The 21,282-nt window shown below is 33.8% G+C and overlaps 1 protein-coding gene across 1 annotated transcript in view; it reads right to left on the reverse strand.

Annotated features, from left to right (window-relative positions):
* Positions 1–771: 771 nt before the first annotated feature.
* LOC102809084 (nucleolar pre-ribosomal-associated protein 1-like) overlaps positions 772–21,282 on the reverse strand; it is a 31,078-nt gene continuing 10,567 nt past the window's right edge. The window contains exons 11-31 of the mRNA XM_085505589.1: positions 20,587–20,782; positions 20,279–20,481; positions 19,797–19,895; positions 18,456–18,705; positions 16,931–17,092; positions 16,240–16,421; positions 15,007–15,213; positions 11,606–12,355; positions 10,670–10,838; positions 10,162–10,357; positions 9,522–9,696; positions 8,532–8,787; positions 8,138–8,315; positions 7,544–7,797; positions 6,926–7,086; positions 6,592–6,810; positions 5,896–6,042; positions 4,997–5,106; positions 4,671–4,847; positions 3,114–3,931; positions 772–2,079 (exon numbers count right to left, since the gene is read on the reverse strand). Coding sequence (XP_085361715.1) covers positions 1,934–2,079; positions 3,114–3,931; positions 4,671–4,847; positions 4,997–5,106; positions 5,896–6,042; positions 6,592–6,810; positions 6,926–7,086; positions 7,544–7,797; positions 8,138–8,315; positions 8,532–8,787; positions 9,522–9,696; positions 10,162–10,357; positions 10,670–10,838; positions 11,606–12,355; positions 15,007–15,213; positions 16,240–16,421; positions 16,931–17,092; positions 18,456–18,705; positions 19,797–19,895; positions 20,279–20,481; positions 20,587–20,782 — 5,055 coding nt within the window. The 3' untranslated portion in view covers positions 772–1,933. The remainder of the gene's footprint in view (positions 2,080–3,113; positions 3,932–4,670; positions 4,848–4,996; positions 5,107–5,895; positions 6,043–6,591; positions 6,811–6,925; positions 7,087–7,543; positions 7,798–8,137; positions 8,316–8,531; positions 8,788–9,521; positions 9,697–10,161; positions 10,358–10,669; positions 10,839–11,605; positions 12,356–15,006; positions 15,214–16,239; positions 16,422–16,930; positions 17,093–18,455; positions 18,706–19,796; positions 19,896–20,278; positions 20,482–20,586; positions 20,783–21,282) is intronic.

The following is a 21,282-nucleotide window of genomic DNA, read 5'->3' on the forward strand; positions in this document are numbered from 1 at the left end:
AAAGAATGGGTGCGACTTCTATTAGGGATGCGGCTTCTAATACAGATTTTACGGTAGGGATTATAGGTACAGTTTATTAATACAAAAGTCAAGTTTCAAGCCCAGCTTGGTCAAGTTTTTCAATATTGAGAAAGAACTTGTCCATCTCCAAAATTGCAAACCTTGACATTTAGCTAAATTTAGGATTGCAAGACAATACTACCAAATTTGTAAATTGCTGATCTACATGTGCAAGACCCAAAACTGTGGTTATTAGTCCCCGTTCGGACATAGTCCGAAAACGAGGACTTATGGATTGACCTCTGTGCATCCGTCCGGACCAATCACAATCAAACTTCACATATACATTTGCACATCAATTTGTTTCACATTCTGATTCCAAATAGCGGCCATTTTTGTGCAGATTTATGGATGAATTTTGTTCAAACTTAGGTAGATATATTAGACATGGATTCCTGATGCATGTCATTTTATTTTGCAGATCAGATTCAAAATGGCTGACTGGTGGCCATTTAGTTTTAATGAATTTGCTTCATACATGTATCTCTGACATGCTGTGACTGATTATGTTCAAATTTTATATATACATTATGTTATGGATATATAGATGTATTCAAAATGGCCGATTTTGTTTTAATTAATGCTGTGTCAGAGCAATATCTCTCAATATGGACAAGTTCTTGTTTGATGAGCTGTCTGTTCATTCATTGGCTTGCTAATACGGGTCAATGTTGTCAGTCACTTCTATATCATTTTGGCACAGTAGCAATATGAAGGAAGCAGAAACTTGTTTTATTCACTGGTCACACTACCTGGTATTCACATCATTCTAAGCAAAAGATCCTGACCAAGTTCACATGAAATTCTGGCATGCTAATTTATTCAAACTCATTGGATTGATCAATTCGCATTCTAACAGCCATTTTGATATGATAAAATTGTATATTCATACATTTGCACCTTTTTGTAATACATAGTAAAGTCACATTATTTTTATTTAACCCTATTTTGAAATCAAGTGTAAATTACATAGATCTAATCTGCATATGGTTCAAAGAAGGCACAATTCCTGTGTACATTTCATTCATCATGGAAATATTATAAATAAATCCCTAAAAAATGTATTGATCTGATGCCAGATCTATATCAGTATAAGTTTCAGTATATGGCTGAGAACCTATATGTGGCATACCCGACTCGTAGACCCCAACACCTACTGAGGTTAGTTTGGTCCTAGTAACATCTCATTGCAGTGAGATTATAGATTTGATTAGTTGAATGAATACGCAGTCTACTGTCACACAAAGCACAGCATACAAACTGGCCAATGAAAATGAGCGTCTTATTTCTATATGCTTATCACACCTCATAGTGTGCAAGACGTTTAAATCTCAACTGGGCATTATTGTAGTGGGCAATTTGAAAGCCACATAAATTTTACTCAAACAAAATAGATACCTTTATCCAATATACATGAAAAAATGCTTACTCAGCATTTCACAAATCTAATATTTCAGAAACAGCTCATTTTAAATTCCAGCAGGCACAAGTGTATAAGTTATATTTACAAATGGAGGAGTTAAAACTACAGAAATAGAGGGGTGATATCCAGAAATAAAAGGGTTAAATCTACAAATAAATGGGTAATAGCTACAAATGGAGAAGTTAAAACTACAGAAATAGAGGGGTAATATCCAGAAATAAAAGGATTAAATCTACAAAAAAGAGGGGTGATAGCTACAAATAAATGGGTAATAGCTACAAATGGAGAAGTTAAAACTACAGACAGAGGGATGATACTAGTAGCTACAATAAAGTGATGATAGCTACAAATAGAAGCGTGATACAAATCTTGTTAATTTTATTGGTTTAGGATTGTGTAAAAATTTTGTTTCTGAATTCACTATGTAAGCAATGGCCATTGCTATAACTACTACTCATATGATGATGTGCTTTTTCTTTTTTTACTTTTCTTCTTAGTTTTCACTGTCGTCATCTCAAGTTTCTGTTTAGTTTTCCTAAAATGATCCGGCTCATTCTTCCCAAACAAGAATTCTTGCCAACAAACAGCTTGCATTTCTGAAAGATATAATTTAATGCAAAACATAATTGCGAGACACTCTCAAATGTATATATGATATGTGTATATTTTCATAGAAGCATGGTTCCACATTAGCTGTATTACCAGTGTACACTCATGTAAATTACAGAGGTATTTCTATGGTTACACTGAGTTATACTTTTAATGATCCAGTTTGCAATACATGGATTTTGCTGAATAAGCTTATTATGCATTCTCTAAGTAATACTGTAAAATGCTACAATGCAACAGAGTGGATGCAGCTTCTATTAGAGCATCTACACATACAAGGAATGATGAATTTTTGGTTCTCAATTATTCAAAAAGTATGGATGTGACTTTTAATAGGATGCGGTTTCTAATACAGATTTTACGGTAAATAAAATACAAAATAAACATAGCAAACTTTAGAGAGATCATCTGAATTATGTTTTTGAGAAAAATAAAACCCTTATTTTCAACACTACATTAAATTCATTGACTACAAGAATGGTGTTATAATCTTTGCATGATTAGAAAGCTTATGCAGTGCCGGTCTGGTATTGTTTAACACCAGAATTGTGACCACATCAACTGTGTTCAAGCTAGGCATTGTAATACATTGGTTTGATTGGTTAGGGGATTCACACGCCCGTGATAATGGTCTTCAAAATTGCTCTTATATTGTGCCAAAAATGTTAGAAATTATGAAATTATGACCAATCCATCTGTAACAAATTCTGATTACACATGCAAATTTTTAGCAATGCTCAAATCTGAGTTTCTTTGCCAAGTATTTAAGAGTGTGTTTATCTTTCCTGTTTATTAGCATGGAATATATTTTATGTCGATCTTTGGCTGTTTCTCATAAAGATATCCAATTATATTGTTATCACTTACGTGATGTTTCAGTTGATATTGAGAGTGAAAACTTACTGTTGGTAGTGGCAATTTCCTGATTTTCACTGACTCATGAAATTTACAAAAAATTTGCCTTGTGTGAAAATAATGGATTCACAGTATTTTGACTCGTGTCATAATTTAAAAAACTTACCAGTATTCAGCTCCAATTCGGATGCTGCATTCACAGCGCTATCGAAGACGGATATCTTGTGAGCTCGTTCTGAATCATTAGTGCAGCATAGAATTGATATTTTGGTAAAACTCTGGAATATTTTATTCAACTGTTCGAGTGTGTTAATGTAGAATTCCACATTGTGTGTCTGTGTTTGTTTTACATCAGACAGCTCTGTAGTGCCTCCATCCTGAAGCAAGGTGAGCTCAGAATCGACAAACATTTGATGTACAACTGGATATATACTAAGAAGAAGATTAAGGAGATGAGATCCATCAATTTTATCCGTAATTACCGACTCTCCAATCCCAGTAACCGAATCTAACCATCCTCTAGATGTCACCACAGAATATCCAATTGATTTGTTGTCAATAACACTATTACACACCCATAGTACATGATTATGGATGCATTCAATGCTGACATCTGTAGAGTCGAGAACCTTCCTGAGTGACCACACAAGGACAAACAGTAGGGTCTCGCAGTCCATATCTTGTACTTGTGTGTTTCGCAAGATACTAAGTAGCAATCTCAAACACTCAAATTTTATATCATCGTCGACTTCCACATCAGTATTTCTCCTTTGCGGAGTTGCTGCGGCAACCACTGTGTCATTGGATCTTTTGAATGATAGGTTTGCAAGGACAACAACATCATGGAATGTTTGGCCATATTTACACATAACAGAGAGAATACGATCACTGGATGGAGTTTTGCCATAGGTTGTGTGTTGGTAAGTCGTCACAGATTCAATGAGCTGCAGAATCAGCTTTAGGAATGAGGCAGGAATTTTCAACCTGAAATCCAAATAATAGTCACATATGAATTCATAACATAGTGTCAAACAAATCTATTCTCGAGATGAGATTGCAACAGAAATTAGTATTCATGAAATACTATGAATATCTAATTAATCTGCTGCATATATCTCACAATTTAATACGTCTTGAACTGAAAACAATATGATTTGGCGTTCCGTAAAAAAACGTATTACACATTAAAAAATGTATCAGCACTCCTTTAGGTATCAAATTAATCTTTACATGGGGTACTGGTAAACTATGTCACGTTCCAAGTTATTAATGTCACATTAAAACACTTCACTTTGTTTACATTGGATGTAGAAGTGCTATAGTGCACGACAGTCACTGAACACAAATGTTCGCACTATTTTATTTACAATTTCAGGCTATAATCTCTCATTTAAAGCAGGGGAGTCGTCACCTGCGCATGCGTCAGATCGCCATAGCCTGTGGTTATTTACAAACAAGCGTCTACCCATGAGCCTTTGCGTTTTTAGCATGTGTTGTTATCATCGCTTGGGACTCAATTCCCGCGCGTGCGCATGTGACAACCCTCCCGCATTAATTATCACTACAAGCAGTAAAAAGATTTATAATAATAAAGTTACACGAGAATACCACAAAGTATAGACAAGTACTGCCTGCCTTTATATTTTGCAGTATTCTCATATTAGTAGATGTCCTAAAGATATAATTTAAGAGACGTAACAGAATGAGAATATTCCATACTTACTCTAGCTTGTTGAGTACAGCATCACATATAATAAACACACCAATAATAGTACGCATAGAAACCAAACTCTGTGGTTTGTTATCAACATCTGACTTGGTGTACTGCAATTTGGGAGCTGATAAGGTCATCCACATTGTGTTCACTGTGTTCACAACTGATTCTAACACATCATTATCACTGAAAAAATAACACAAATGATTACAAAAAAACAGATAATTGACAGATTTGAATAAACTTTCTGAAATATCACACCAGATATGAAGAATGTCAGTTTTAGCACAAGAGCAGAAGTTTGAGTCATTCAAACTCAGAACACTGTAAATTACCTTGTAATAATAATAGAGTGTAACCATGGCAACAATCCATGGTATCTACCAAGCTCCACAGCTCCTCCTCTGATTGTAACAGCTGATTTGATGATATCAAGAATTTGAATCTAAAGATTTAAAAGAAAACAAATTCATTAAAAATCACACTGTCCCTGTAGGTACTTTTTCATAATGATCTTTCATGACTTATAAATCTCCACACTATTTATCACACCAACTTTAATTGACACAATTAAATAAATTGTTGCTTTCTTTGCAGTTGCATGAACTTATTTTTTTTTCACACATAATCCACTATTTTTTTTCAGCCACGCCTTAGCCAAGCGTTTTTAAACGTGTTTTCAAACATCACATTGCCGGCTATGTTGGTGTAATTTTTCATGTGTTCTTAACCATTTCCTGGATGTACTTTCAACAATTTTGTTCGAATCAGGTACAAAGACAGGACATAATGGTTCTCATGGACATATGCATGATGGTTTGATATTAGTTATGATGATGTTTGACAGATTGGAAACCATTTTCACCCATCAATTGTTTGCAAGGTTAAGTTACTGATGGATGTCATTTCATTTAACGTATTCATTAGAATGAAATAGACCTTGTTTGTATATAGCAGAATTTCTGTTTGAAGATGCAAAATTACGTCTTTGAACACGGCATATCCGAGTAAATGGATTAGCATCAAACATTTTTTTGGTTTTTGGGACTGATCTAATTCAAACTCTGTATGCATATCACATGGGTGGCTAATGACTTTATTTCATATGATTCTAAATGTTCTACCCGTTTCTCAGATACAACTCTAAACTTTCAGGTCTTTTAACCCAAAATGCTAATATGACCCAAATAGGTTTTGAAAAATAACTAAGACTTGTAGTCTGCCGTAATGTTACCTTGGTTACTTTATCACAAGTGGCAGAACTGAAGAGTGACATGATTTGTTTGAAGACAAAACATTTCTTGTTACAAATGTAGAAATCTAATTGATCTCGTAAACCGTCCTGACATATCTTTAATATCCATTCATGTTGACGTTTGAACTGAAAAAATAAGAGAAGTTAAGATCATCACAACTACCACACTTTTGAAACAACAATTTGAAATTTAATGTAAAAACTTGGGTACCTAAACTAGTTTCTGAATTTTGAACCTTGTATTTATTTTGCATCGCGTGTATGAAACATCCAATATGATTGGTCAAAAGTGGTCATATTGTTTGGTACATATTGATATTGGCCTCTTCCAGCATATTTATTGTCTCTGGTGCCATTTTGCATGTTATTGACTTCTAATGTCATAACATAACAATAACAAGATTGGTGACATCTTTGAATAAAGTACAGACATATCACTTACTTATAAACATGCATACACAAAATTCAAACTCATGACCTTGCCAAAGCGCCGTATCCCTGTAGGTAGACACGCACCTTAGTTTCACCTAATACTTATCAGCTATTGGCCAATACAAAATCAATATGTACAATTGTTTTCCCCCAGAGCATTTTAACAGCAAAGTTTCACCCACTGAAACAATAAGCCATAGCAATATATACCTGTATATAAATATTGTACACAATTTGACATACCTCAAAGTCAGAACTAGCGAACAATCTTTGGAATTGTGGGACAGTTTGAAGGTTAAGTTCAGGTTTCATCAACAGAAATCGTTGAACCATGGGATACATTGTATCTTCTGGTACAAAGAGAATCTGTAGAACTTTGCCGATAAATGTCGTAATAATATTAGATATCCGCATATTTGGCTCAGTTACTGAATTCTTCAAGCATTCCATTAGATAAAGAAACTGAAATAAAAAATATTTATTCAAAAGTTACACAAAATAAGTTTTCTTTGTAAAATACTTGTTGCTATGATATGCATATGGTTGCTATGAGAGAAATGTTCTGCTGATTGCTTACTTGTTTCTTTTCCTTGAATATTGCTCCTTCCAAATGTTGACAGAAGTCAGTTAACACAAGATACGCAGCCGCTCTCATGTTACTGTCAACACTGCTTAATGCACTTATTACTAACCCCAGACCATGAAACTCAACAAACAGTCTAACACCAACAACAGAAGCTGTGAAAACAAATCAGGAAATATGAAAATAAAACAATCATTGGAATGACAGATTCTATCACTGTGCAATAAACACAACCATAACAAGTCAGCCATCCTGCAACAGAACTGGTAACAAGTGTGACAACGTATGTGTACTTTGATTGCAAGACATTTCTAGGATGTGGCTATGAAACAGCATTTGTTGAAACAAAATAGCTGCCAGTCAGCCATTTTGAATCAGATCTGAAACACAGAATAACATGCATCATGTATTATGTTGACCGAAATCTGTTCTTGTTTACAACAGAGACCTAGTTTCCATGGAAACATACTCAGGTAACTCCACTTGTATTTGTTCTGTAACATACTTTATGTAAAATTTTATTCAGCAATTATTAAGATTTGCAGTGATTTTAAGTTTTGTAGTCAGCTCTATCCATCCTTATTATATTTGATTAATGTACATACAACTTACCAGGTGTCATTAAATGACTGAATAATGGCAGAAGAAAACATGGGTCATAGATGGACGGATTATCTGTGGTTATACTGTCTTGTAAACTAAGCTGAAGTCTCCTTTTAAGTGGAAATTTTAGAACTGTTTGTTGCATTTTATCTTTGTCCAATAACTGTAATATATCCTTCATACCAAGAACGTTTCTCAATGATGAACCAAACTGGTGTTGTTTTCTGTGTTGTTCCATTGCAGAAGCTCCCCACATATATGGCCTGTAGTGAAAATTAAATCATAGTGTACAGAAAATTCTGTCATATGCAAGGAATAACTGGAAATTCACAAGATGATGTTATTACATGAAGACAACCATACTCCATCCACCCATTTTTTCTGGCTAGAGTTCGGTTTCACATTTTGAACATTTTTTTTATAATTTTCTATAATTTCTTTATGAATTTTAGACCAGGTCATCTGTAGACAAAAATTATGGATGTTTATTTTGTGATAGCTGACAAAAGTTAACACATTCCTCATCACCATGACAACTTGATGATAATAATCCAGAAGTGAAATTACTGACTTCACAAATATTCAATAATGAGCTATACTGACCTGTATTGCCACATGACAGCATTATTGGCCTCATAAATATTCATAAGTTGTAATATTAATTGGTCTATTTTACTTAGTGTGCATCCATAAGCAGCAAGTAACACAGTGAAGTGTGAAGTATTGCAGCAATCCACAGGTTTTAATTTTGCCATCGTTAACAATAAAACTACAAGAAGTTCTGTGAAGGAAAATCAAGTTCATGATCGCATTAATACCGCGATAAAATTATCATTGTATAAAATACTATATACTTGAAACTAAATCACTAGAAATTTCAAATTGATTGTCATAGCAACCAATATATATCCGACTTTTGCTTAGCATATGAGGGAAATATATTTTTAACTGATTCATCTGGGAAGGGGTATTACACAATCGAACCATACAAAAATACCTTTATTTGTTTGTTTGTCATTTGTGTCCTCTTTGCTCATCATGGTTGCTAAGAACCTAGAATGACTGATGACCATTTGGTAGATGGTCGAAAGGTGAACAGCGCCCTCTATAGTAATAGATCCATATACTTTTGGTAGCAGTCTTGACAGGCATCTCAAGAAATCACTATTTTCATATCTGTTTTTCAGTCCTGTCTTGACGTATCGATTCCAGACTGGTGCGAACCCAGTTGTGGACGGTAATGATGAAAGTGTCTGATGTACACATATAGAAAGATGCAATACAAGAATTTACTTCACAAAAACTATTCTACACAAAATGACTGAAAACACTTATTATTGGTTTATAAGATAATGGAAAATGTGTTCAAATAAGTCTTGGTTTAAGGTGAAATAAAAATGCCAGTGATTGACAGTCTTCTGTTAGGTTAGGTTAATATTACTAGTGCCATCAAGTTAAATCATATGTTGGATAACTTTGCTGTTTCACAAGCAAGTCATTCCAGGGTCACAGATGAGTGTGATCTGTGATGCTATTTCGACAAACCTACTAACCACAGTTTGTATGACAATTTAACTTTTAAAATTAGTTCAAAAGCACAAAGTCGAGAGGAGCAGCATGTAATGATCATATATGGGGAGTTTTATTTGAAATTTCCACATAAAGAAAAACAACAAGTCTAAAAGCACTAAAACTTATGATCTAAATACAGTTTAAATAACAATAAATTTAATTCTGCTAATCACTGCTAAGTCATCCAGTCATCGCAACTCAGAAAATCCTAATTTTTAAGTGGATGGAACTTACTTGAGAACACCCCCCCCCCCCCCACCACCACCACCACCACCAACACACTATCAAAATGAAAATTTGTGTTCACCATGTGCCAGGGGTTTGGGGGCATTTTACATGTCTAAAAATATAGAGCGCACGTATATGGTTTATCTTTATCTCTACTTTAAATAAATGGAAATCAATGTATACTCACCATGGCAACAGAAATCACTGATCTGTTCAGAAAGTGTTCCAACTGTATCTGTAGTGCATCTTTATGTAGAAGATTTAAACATTGCAGAGAACTCTTTATATAACTCATCTTATATTCATCGTTCTCATCTGTGTGTAATATCTGCATCATTCTTAGGCATCCTTCAGCCTGGTATCTAGGATAGTAATCATAAATTACATCATTACATCACCATGGTAACACATTATCACTACAGGATTTTATTTTTAAATATGTACTATATATTTGTGCTAAGTTATTCACTGTTCATCTCGTGACTATTTTTTTTTTCATTATATACAAGAGCAAATGTACATTTTGTCACAGAAACAATATTCATATTTGGGACAATATGACCGAGCTGTGTGGGCATCAAAAGACAATACTCAATTCTGGCATCAACCAGATTCAGTCAAACAAAAACAAGCATCTATGAGCATTATCAGTGTCACCAATAGTTGTGTAAAATTATAATATCCATTCCGCATGATCAAAACATCCACTAAACATAGCATGTTCCTCTATACATTGCCTGCTTCAAAACGCATACTCCATTGTAATTATTCAGCAGTTGAATACATAATTAATGAGGTCAAAGGTCATGTTACCATGGTATTCTTACCTGTTCCATGTTTGGCTGTGTTCAGTTACTTTACATATAAGCTGTTCATATTTGTTACCGATATCTTGATATCCAGTTATCAATTCACACCAAACTGAGAACTGAAGACTTTCCTCTACCTCGTTGTCTCGTCCTTCTAGTAACCATGGCAATAAGGCACAACGCAAAGATTCCAATGCATTTTTTGACTGTACACCTGAAATGAATAAGGTCATATAATAAAATTTTATTTCTTGCAATTTTTAAAATCTACAGTTCATTCAATTAAGTTAAACAACAAGTCAGAGTGAATGAAATCCCTGCCAATAAATCCTCAGTTATATCATATCAAATCAGAAAAACAGATATACAGTAGACAAAAACAACATCAACAAAATGGTCACTTTATCATCTGAACAAGGACTTAACAAAATAATATGATTATAAATATTATAAATTCCCTGACACACAAATTATTACAATATTATACAAAAAATAAAAGAATAAAAATTAAGAATTGATTTCATACCATTTGCAACAAGTTTAAACTTCTTCAAGTAGACACTGATGACTGGAAGATATACACTCTTGTTGTTGCTAAGCAACTTGAGATTACGTTTTCTTTGGCACCATTCCTCAAACTGTAGTTGATGTGCTATACTGTGAGTAACTAACACCTTAGAAATTTCAATTCTGATCTGAAATAAAGAGATGTCACTTTCAATTATGGAACATAACTTGTTCATATCAAGTTGTAATATGTACTTTAATAATCAGATTGCGGAAATTTATGTTAAAGAAAATAATCTACAATACGTGATAATAAACTATAAATTAAATTTGCCCAGACATGTCAAGAAATAATTAATGACATCTTCAAATTTTCACACACACACATCATGGAAAGTACTAACGAAAGGAGCCACGATTCCTCTCAAGTGGCCACTTAAGCCAGATTAAGATTTCGTGTAATGAAGTGAAGTCAAATTTGATTAGCGGTTGGCTTAATGTTATCGCAACAAATCGTTTGGATGTGAAAGTTTGTTTTCTTCCTGATTTGTAGGAAACTGTTTCTCAACTTGTCTCTTTAATTAGTTTCAAGCAGTGTTCAAGATGGCTACCCCCATTTATATATATATAGTAAATATCAGTGGATTAATCACTTATCATATTATTACTTGTACGCCAGCTAACTGGCTATTCTCAGACTTACCAGGAAAACTAATTATACATTATTATGCCTCGCAAAGAAAATCATTCAGGGGAATCCAAACATGTACCTGGCTACATAAAAGCATTCTATGTCCCTAATGCAATAAAGGCTCACCCAGAGTGGACACGACCAGGAGTCGATGCCAGCAAGTTTCGAAACCCAAGCAGTTAGCCAATAGTACCTTCCATGCACACATGAACGAATGAAATCCAAAACAGTGGCTAATAATCCTTGCACTAATCTGAAACGTACCTTTGATGGATTATCCAAACAATATTGCAGTGTTTCCATGGTGGTATAAACAACATATGTGAGATTATCTTTTAACAGTCTCAGCAAAATTACGTCAATGTCATGGCAACCAGCAAGCTGCATCATCTGAACCAATTGCTGAAAAGTTTCCTTAGATGGGACTTGTGATTCCATTATCTGTAGTAAAGCTTTCCCACATACAGTGGTTTTCTTTTCATCATCTATCAACACTTGCAGTGGAAGGGTAAGGAACTCTGTCATAATTTTTTGTAGGTCGTCGTTAGAAACCATAGTCAGATTTAGAGAAAACATCATCTGTATGCAGGTCTTCATCTGTGATCCAAGTGTGGCCTTCTCTGAATCTTTGGCAAATTTTTTTTTCAACTTTGTCGTTTTTTCAAAAATAAAATTGAAAAATTTCTTCATGTACATTTTATAAAGACTCTCAAATTCTGTTGTCATTACAACATGGTTTACTTTCACTAACAGACTACAAATGAATTCTGTCAGAACTTTACCAATTTTCAATGTGGTTTTAGAATCTGAAGACAGAAGAAACCACTCAAAAATAATCGGGTGGGTTAAAATGATTTCCATAAAATTCAAATTAGCATCATTTTCTTCTTCTGACTGATTTCTTTCTTTTGCTGGTTCTTTATCAAATTGCAGTGTTTCCATAGTAACAGAATGTTGAATAAGATGTTGCAATATTGACACATAAGCAACTACAACATTTTTCACCTGGACCATCTGAAAATGAACAATTCAAACATTTATGATTAGATTTGAAAAAATTGTTATAATATTGACTACATTTCTCAGCACACATTTAGACATAACTCACCTTTACATTTCTCAGTACACATTTAGACACAACTCGCCTCTACATTTCTCAGTACACATTTAGACACAACTCACCTCTACATTTCTCAGCACTCATTTCGACATAACTACCCTCTACATTTCTCAGCAAACATTTCGACATAACTACCCTCTACATTTCTCAGCACACATTTAGACATAACTCACCACTACATTTCTCAGCACACATTTAGACATAACTCACCACTACATTTCTCAGCACACATTTAGACATAACTCACCTTTACATTTCTCAGTACACATTTAGACACAACTCACCTCTACATTTCTCAGCATTCATTTCGACATAACTACCCTCTACATTTCTCAGCACACATTTAGACATAACTCACCACTACATTTCTCAGCACACATTTAGACATAACTCACCACTACATTTCTCAGCACACATTTAGACATAACTCACCTTTACATTTCTCAGTACACATTTAGACACAACTCACCTCTACATTTCTCAGCACTCATTTCGACATAACTACCCTCTACATTTCTCAGCAAACATTTAGACATAACTCACCACTACATTTCTCAGCACACATTTAGACATAAACTCACCTTTACATTTCTCAGTACACATTTAGACACAACTCACCTCTACATTTCTCAGCACTCATTTCGACATAACTACCCTCTACATTTCTCAGCAAACATTTAGACATAACTACCTTCTACATTTCTCAGCAAACATTTAGACATAACTCACCTCTACATTTCTCAGCACACATTTAGACATAACTACTCTCTACATTTCTCAGTACACATTTAGACATAACTCACCTCTACATTTCTCAGTACACATTTAGACATAACTCACCACTACATTTCTCAGCACACATTTAGACATAACTACCCTCTACATTTCTCAGCACACATTTAGACATAACTCACCACTACATTTCTCAGCACACATTTAGACATAACTCACCACTACATTTCTCAGCACACATTTAGACATAACTCACCTTTACATTTCTCAGTACACATTTAGACACAACTCACCTCTACATTTCTCAGCATTCATTTCGACATAACTACCCTCTACATTTCTCAGCACACATTTAGACATAACTCACCTTTACATTTCTCAGTACACATTTAGACACAACTCACCTCTACATTTCTCAGCATTCATTTCGACATAACTACCCACTACATTTCTCAGCACACATTTAGACATAACTCACCACTACATTTCTCAGCACACATTTAGACATAACTCACCTTTACATTTCTCAGTACACATTTAGACACAACTCACCTCTACATTTCTCAGCACTCATTTCGACATAACTACCCTCTACATTTCTCAGCAAACATTTAGACATAACTCACCACTACATTTCTCAGCACACATTTAGACATAACTCACCTTTACATTTCTCAGTACACATTTAGACACAACTCACCTCTATATTTCTCAGCACTCATTTCGACATAACTACCCTCTACATTTCTCAGCAAACATTTAGACATAACTACCCTCTACATTTCTCAGCACACATTTAGACATAACTCACCACTACATTTCTCAGCACACATTTAGACATAACTCACCTTTACATTTCTCAGTACACATTTAGACACAACTCACCTCTACATTTCTCAGCATTCATTTCGACATAACTACCCTCTACATTTCTCAGCACACATTTAGACATAACTCACCACTACATTTCTCAGCACACATTTAGACATAACTCACCACTACATTTCTCAGCACACATTTAGACATAACTCACCACTACATTTCTCAGCACACATTTAGACATAACTCACCTTTACATTTCTCAGTACACATTTAGACACAACTCACCTCTACATTTCTCAGCATTCATTTCGACATAACTACCCTCTACATTTCTCAGTACACATTTAGACATAACTCACCACTACATTTCTCAGCACACATTTAGACATAACTCACCACTACATTTCTCAGCACACATTTAGACATAACTCACCACTACATTTATCAGCACACATTTAGACATAACTCACCTTTACATTTCTCAGTACACATTTAGACACAACTCATCTCTACATTTCTCAGCACTCATTTCGACATAACTACCCTCTACATGTCTCAGCAAACATTTAGACATAACTACCCTCTACATTTCTCAGCACACATTTAGACATAACTAACCACTACATTTCTCAGCACACATTTAGACATAACTTACCACTACATTTCTCAGCACACATTTAGACATAACTCACCACTACATTTCTCAGCACACATTTAGACATAACTCACCTTTACATTTCTCAGTACACATTTAGACACAACTCACCTCTACATTTCTCAGCACTCATTTCGACATAACTACCCTCTACATTTCTCAGTACACATTTAGACATAACTCACCACTACATTTCTCAGCACACATTCAGACATAACTACCCTCAACATTTCTCAGCAAACATTTAGACATAACTCACCTCTAACTTTCACAGTACACATTCAGATACAACTTGTATATACTTTTCTCAGGAAACATTTTATAAACATAACTCACCTCTATATTTTTCAGAGCACTTTTCAGATATAGTAACACATTTCTCACAGAGTTTTCAAGTTGACTTGAGTCAAGTTCTGTGATACTCTTGGATAACTGCATCTGTGTGTTATCTTCTAGGATGCTTTCAGGGTTTCTCAGAAAACTTTGATACAAAATATCCTGAAAGTTTTTACCAAAAACATGTGTCTTCTTTTTTGGTGTCTTCTGCAAAAAAAAAATAATGTGTGATAATGTTGGTTTATAGTGTGATAATAGTGGTACATAGTGTGATAATAGTGGTACATGATGTGATAACATTGGTTTATAGTGTGATAACATTGGTTCATTATGTGATAATAGTGGTACATGGTGTGATAATAGTGGTACATGGTGTGATAATAGTGGTACATGGTGTGATAATAGTGGTATATGATGTGATAATAGTGGTACATAGTGTGATAACATTGGTTCATAGTGTGATAATAGTGGTACATAGTGTGATAATAGTGGTACATAGTGTGATAATAGTGGTACATAGTGTGATAATAGTGGTACATAGTGTGATAATAGTGGTACATGATGTGATAATAGTGGTACATGATGTGATAATAGTGGTACATGGTGTGATAATAGTGGTAAATGATGTGATAATAGTGGTACATAGTGTGATAACATTGGTTCATAGTGTGATAATAGTGGTACATGATGTGATAATAGTGGTACATGATGCGATAATAGTGGTATATGATGTGATAATAGTGGTACATAGTGTGATAACATTGGTTCATAGTGTGATAATAGTGGTACATAGTGTGATAATAGTGGTACATGGTGTGATAACAGTGGTACATGGTGTGATAACATTGGTACATAGTAGAGAGATAATTTGACTTGGTAATTTAAAGGAATTCAGTCATTGTCTAAATTAAATATGAAGGAAAGCATTTAGGATGACCTTCTGCCCACAGTTTGTCACAAAAGCCTTATTTGAACATGATGCATCTTTCCAAAATATTGCTTCAGCGTTTTAAAAAATTTGTTTTCAATTATTTTTGAACTAAATGGGCATTCTGAAATCTGATTTAATTTCACTGATGATGAAGAGAACACAATGAATACTTGAAGACTCGTGTATTGAGTGAGAGTGAATCTTGCACTTTGTAGAGATAAAAAACAGATTGCACTTTGAAGAGATAAAACAGATTGCACTTTTGTAATTTCATTGAAACTGTGATGAATTGTTAGCATTACCTTGATATGTTGGTTTTTTCCAGTAAATTTATCACAATAATGAAGGAGTTCCCTTTGATAATTTGATGTTATATTCTCAGTTGGAGTAAATGTCTGTTGAACCAACAAACATAATGTTTCTGGTTTCAACTGATAATGAAGGACATCTTTGATGTTATCCAATAAACAATCCTCAACAGCATCTACAAATAAACAGTGCACACATTACTATCATATTTAATAGCAGATGATGTTTAATTATTCAATGTTGGTTTATGCATTTGATAGAAAACCATGGATACACAATATTACTGTTTACATCCCTGAGTGTTTTGTGAGCATTCACCAGTATGAGGCATTATAACTATCATAACGTTGTGTTGTCGTACATGTGCCAATCACCACCATTTTAAAATTACAACTCTTGCCAGGGGAATTCTTGTTTGCTCATTAAACACGTCAAGACAATCTTGCCACAAAGAGAAGCTATATTTGGTAACGATCTATTGGACTTGCATCATAAACGTGCATGTATAATAGTCTCCATGGCAACAATATCCAGTCATCTCTCAAAATCACATTATGTCTCATCCAACCAAATTGGTCCAGGCATTCAGCAAAATGACGTCGGACAGACACACTGACAGACAGAGCCCAAAACATAAGTCTCCTTCTTACACTATGTGAAGACGGCTAAAAATATACAAGCTACCTTTCAGTGAAGAGGAATTCCATTCCTGTAATACAGCAACAACCAATGGACTGAACGGAAAGAACTCAGATGGCCAAACATTTGGGATATTCATTTCACTATCAGATGTTGGTGTCAGAACATCAGTGGTTTCCATGGAGATGTCACCCATACTTAATATGTCTGTAATAACAACACAGAGTTAGAAAGATGTCAAATTATACATCTTGAATGGAAAGTCATAGAAATTTTTGTGATTTTGTCATATCATGCATATGCATGTAGAAGTCACAACAACCCCATCCATTTTTTTAATACAAGTTCATATAAATGTGCATATGACCAAAGACTGACAATAGATGTCAATAATACGTCATCTCTGGAACAGCATATGTTAAAACAAAATGACCACCTGTCGGCCGATTTACATCTGATCTAAAAAGAAAATTACATGCACCAAAATTTCTACAATATGTCCATATACGACTGAAATTTGATTCCAGAATGACAGAAATAGTAGATTTTGAAATACTTTTGACACATCCAAATAGAAACTAAATAAACAAGCCATGCATGGCACAGTCCCCGTTAGTTATCAAATTTAAGATATATAGTTTTGTTTATAGTAATATAGCTGGAATATAACCATGTCAGGAATATGATTACTTGTCAATATTGAGAGATATTGCTCCGGAACAGCATTCAAAATCAGACATTTTGAATACATGTATATATATATAACATGATGTATAACGAATATATAAAATTTGAATATAATCAGTCAAAGCATTTAAGAGATATGGCTCTAGAAGCCCATTCATTAAAACAAAATGGCCGCCAGACAGCCATTTTGAATCCGATCTGAAAAATAAATGATGTGCATCAGGAACCTGTAATGTCTAATATATGTACCAAGTTTGAACGAAATCCATCCATAAATGCTCTATATTTGATTTTTTTTTAGCACAAAAATGGCCACCATTTGGCCATTTTGAATAGGATCGTCAAACCAATATATCTGTCTATCTATGACATGATGTATAATGAATATTTAAAATTTGAACATAATCAGTGAAAGCAAGTCAGAGATATGGCACAAGAACCACATTCATTAAAACAAAATGGCCGCCAGTCGGCCATTTTGAATCTTATCTAAAAAACAAAATTATTTGCATCAAGTTCCCATAATGTCCAATGTATATACATGTACCAAGTTTGAACAAAATCCATCTGTAAACAGCCGAGAAATGCTTGATTTTTAGGACAGCGTTCGAACAGGGACTAATAAATACTCAGTATTTAGTGTTCCAGTTTTTAGGAATATGATCGATATCGATATCAATTGTAGACATCATCTACAGGTACTAAATCTATGGCCAGAGACACAGCTGACTGTTGTTGCCTGCTGTTCCATGTCTATAAGGCATACCCTATGGATAGCCAAAACGAATGGGAAAAAACAACGTCAGCAAGAATGATTCAGGAAACGATAGACAGTGTTGAAAACACTTTGGTAATCTCTGTGTCAGTTTATCTAATATGTTACCTTGAATCGCCTTATCTCCAATTGTCGTTGTCACTTCGGTTTTCTCATTCTCAATGGTTTTACTTTCATACACAATATCTACAACTTTGTCAGTAAACGGGTAGGGATTCCTCACAACTTTTGTCAATAATTTCTCGAATGTGGCAATTATGTCATCTGTGTTGTTGCCATGGCAATGTTGCTTGATGTTTGACAACCACAGCTGTATCTCTGCCACATTCTGATCAAATATTCCAGTTTCTAGAAGAAGCTGAAATTTGCATGTGATATTGTTATTACAGCTGTGCTTTTATAAACAAGTGCATAAAACAATCTGGCTTTGATTGTGACCAAATATTGCTCTGATTGACTGAATAGGAATTTTTTTTTTTTTAACCTTTCCACTACCAGACTTTCTCACCCAAATTTTTCTGCACTTTCTTTTTATATTCTTCAATATATCTGGAAATGAATCCTAATTTACAAAACATACAAAACTTGAGTCAATTTTCAGTTTTCCTAAAAAATTTTGGCCATTTTGGTCCCAATTCCCTGAAGGAAAGTGCAGACTATAAACAGGACTATTTCGTGAATTTGTGATAAAAAGAGATAGCTGGTGTTGAAACAGTTATAAAAGATTTACCGGTAATTTTATTTTAAAATAAATACGTGACATTGATCTAGTTAGAGACGGGTTATGCCAAGGTTCAGTGGAAACAAACAGCTAAATGGAAAATTTTTAGATTCATTCAAGTAGAAAATTAACAGTCAATACTTTTTAACCAAACTATTAGATCTTGTTTTCCTAGATACATCAAATGACACTAATTAGAGAGTTGTTTCACAAAAGAAGTGACTTGATTTGTTTTTCGATTCAGATAGCATCCTAAATTGCTGCAAACAAAGAAGTTCCAGCTTGAGAATTACAAGTGTAATCAACTGAATAAGAATTACATCTGCAAATTAATCAGATTTTATGACAATTTATTTAATCTAGACTAAAATTCTAGCAAAGAAAAAAGACTCACAGTAACCAATACCAAACTATTTTGTTACTGTAACTCACAGTAACCATTACCAAACTATTTTGTTACTGTAACTCACAGTAACCATTACCAAACTATTTTGTTACTGTAACTCACAGTAACCATTACCAAACTATTTTGTTACTGTAACTCACAGTAACCATTACCAAACTATTTTGTTACTGTAATATTTAGTAATCAGTACCAAACTATTTTGTTACTGTAACTCTTAATAATCAGTACCAAACTATTTTGTTACTGTAACTCTTAGTAATCAGTACCAAACTATTTTGTTACTGTAACTTTTAATAACCAATACCAAATTATTTTTAATTACCTTTCGTACAAGATTGTTAACAATTTTCAGCACCTGTGCATCTTGGGTAGTGACAAATAAATGAAGTAAATGGCTTATACTTGTACCTTGACCTTTGACCTAATGAGAAACAAGAGAAACTTTAACAGTTATACAATCATAGGGCATTGATAACAAAGCATTTGTTTGAACAAAATAATTTACTCAAGACAGAAATGACATAAATAAAGGATGCAGGGAAGAGAGAATCAGCAAATAAAAAAAGCAATTGAATTAAAATGTAGTTTGTTTGTATTTCTCAATCCTCAGAAATATTTCATTTGAAATGATATAATCATAAAATGTATCAATTAGGTCATGAAATTCTTTTTAAAAATAATTTGGAAATGGCAATCACAATTTCATACATTAATTTCTAAGGCAAGAGATCACACCATACATCCCAAAACAGAAGAGCTAATTCTCTCATTAATTTAAAATAGAACATCTAAAATTGAACTCACTTCTTTAAACCATCGGTATTTGCCTGCAGGTGAATCCAATAGTAACTGTAGCACATAAAACTGGACTGTAGATGGCGCTGTTGTTATACCATTTAGCAAGCGACTAAAATCATGACTACATCTATAGAATGAGTCTGGTAATATTTCTTGATATAAACACAGTATACGTAGTATTTTAGATTTTATCATCGTACCATATTCATCTGTTTCATACAAAATATATAAATTGTTATTCTTGAAAATTATTCACTATAACAATGTAAAACAAATTATTATAATTAGGTACAAAGTCATAATACTATAAATACCAGTTTTCAGCTTTTGTTCATCATTCTCTGCAGATGTAGAATGACTCTGTTCTCCAACTTCCAAAGAGCTATCAATGACCTCTGTTTCCATGACAACATCATCAACATCTTGATCATCACCATTTTTATCAGTTTGTGACTGTTTCTTTGACAGTTTATTCCAGCATGCGAGAATGGAGGAGATTTCTGGAATCACCTAACAAGTAATAACAAAATAAAAGTAGTATTTATTGCCTGATGGAAATGAATAAATAAAAAGACTCCAAGCAATCCTATTAGAAATTAATTAGAAGAGAATGCTTTTCACTTTCTCCATATTGTTAAATAAATTACCATTTAAGGTAGAGATGCAGATTGGGAGACTATTTTTAATTGGCTCTAATTACACAAGTAAAATATAACTTTTATCCATCAAGTTATATATTATTTGAAAGAGTTTTATTTAAACTTTTTAGTCCTATGGTTTACAATAATGTACTATGATATCATATTGAGTGGTGTGAATTTTGGGTTAAAATCATGCATTTTAGGTGAAGGTTTAATGTGAGTTTGGTCAAGAATTTATAAAAGAAGGAAATGTGTCCAAGATATCCATGAATGGTAATATGTGATTCTGTGATCATCTCTCAATTTATGCGACATTATAACAACATTTATATCCCCATGCATTTGTTTTTCGGGAGATGGGCTTCTAAT

Source organism: Saccoglossus kowalevskii, chromosome 11, assembly GCF_978046115.1.
Source record: "Saccoglossus kowalevskii chromosome 11, keSacKowa6.1, whole genome shotgun sequence".
Taxonomy (NCBI): Eukaryota; Metazoa; Hemichordata; class Enteropneusta; family Harrimaniidae; genus Saccoglossus; species Saccoglossus kowalevskii.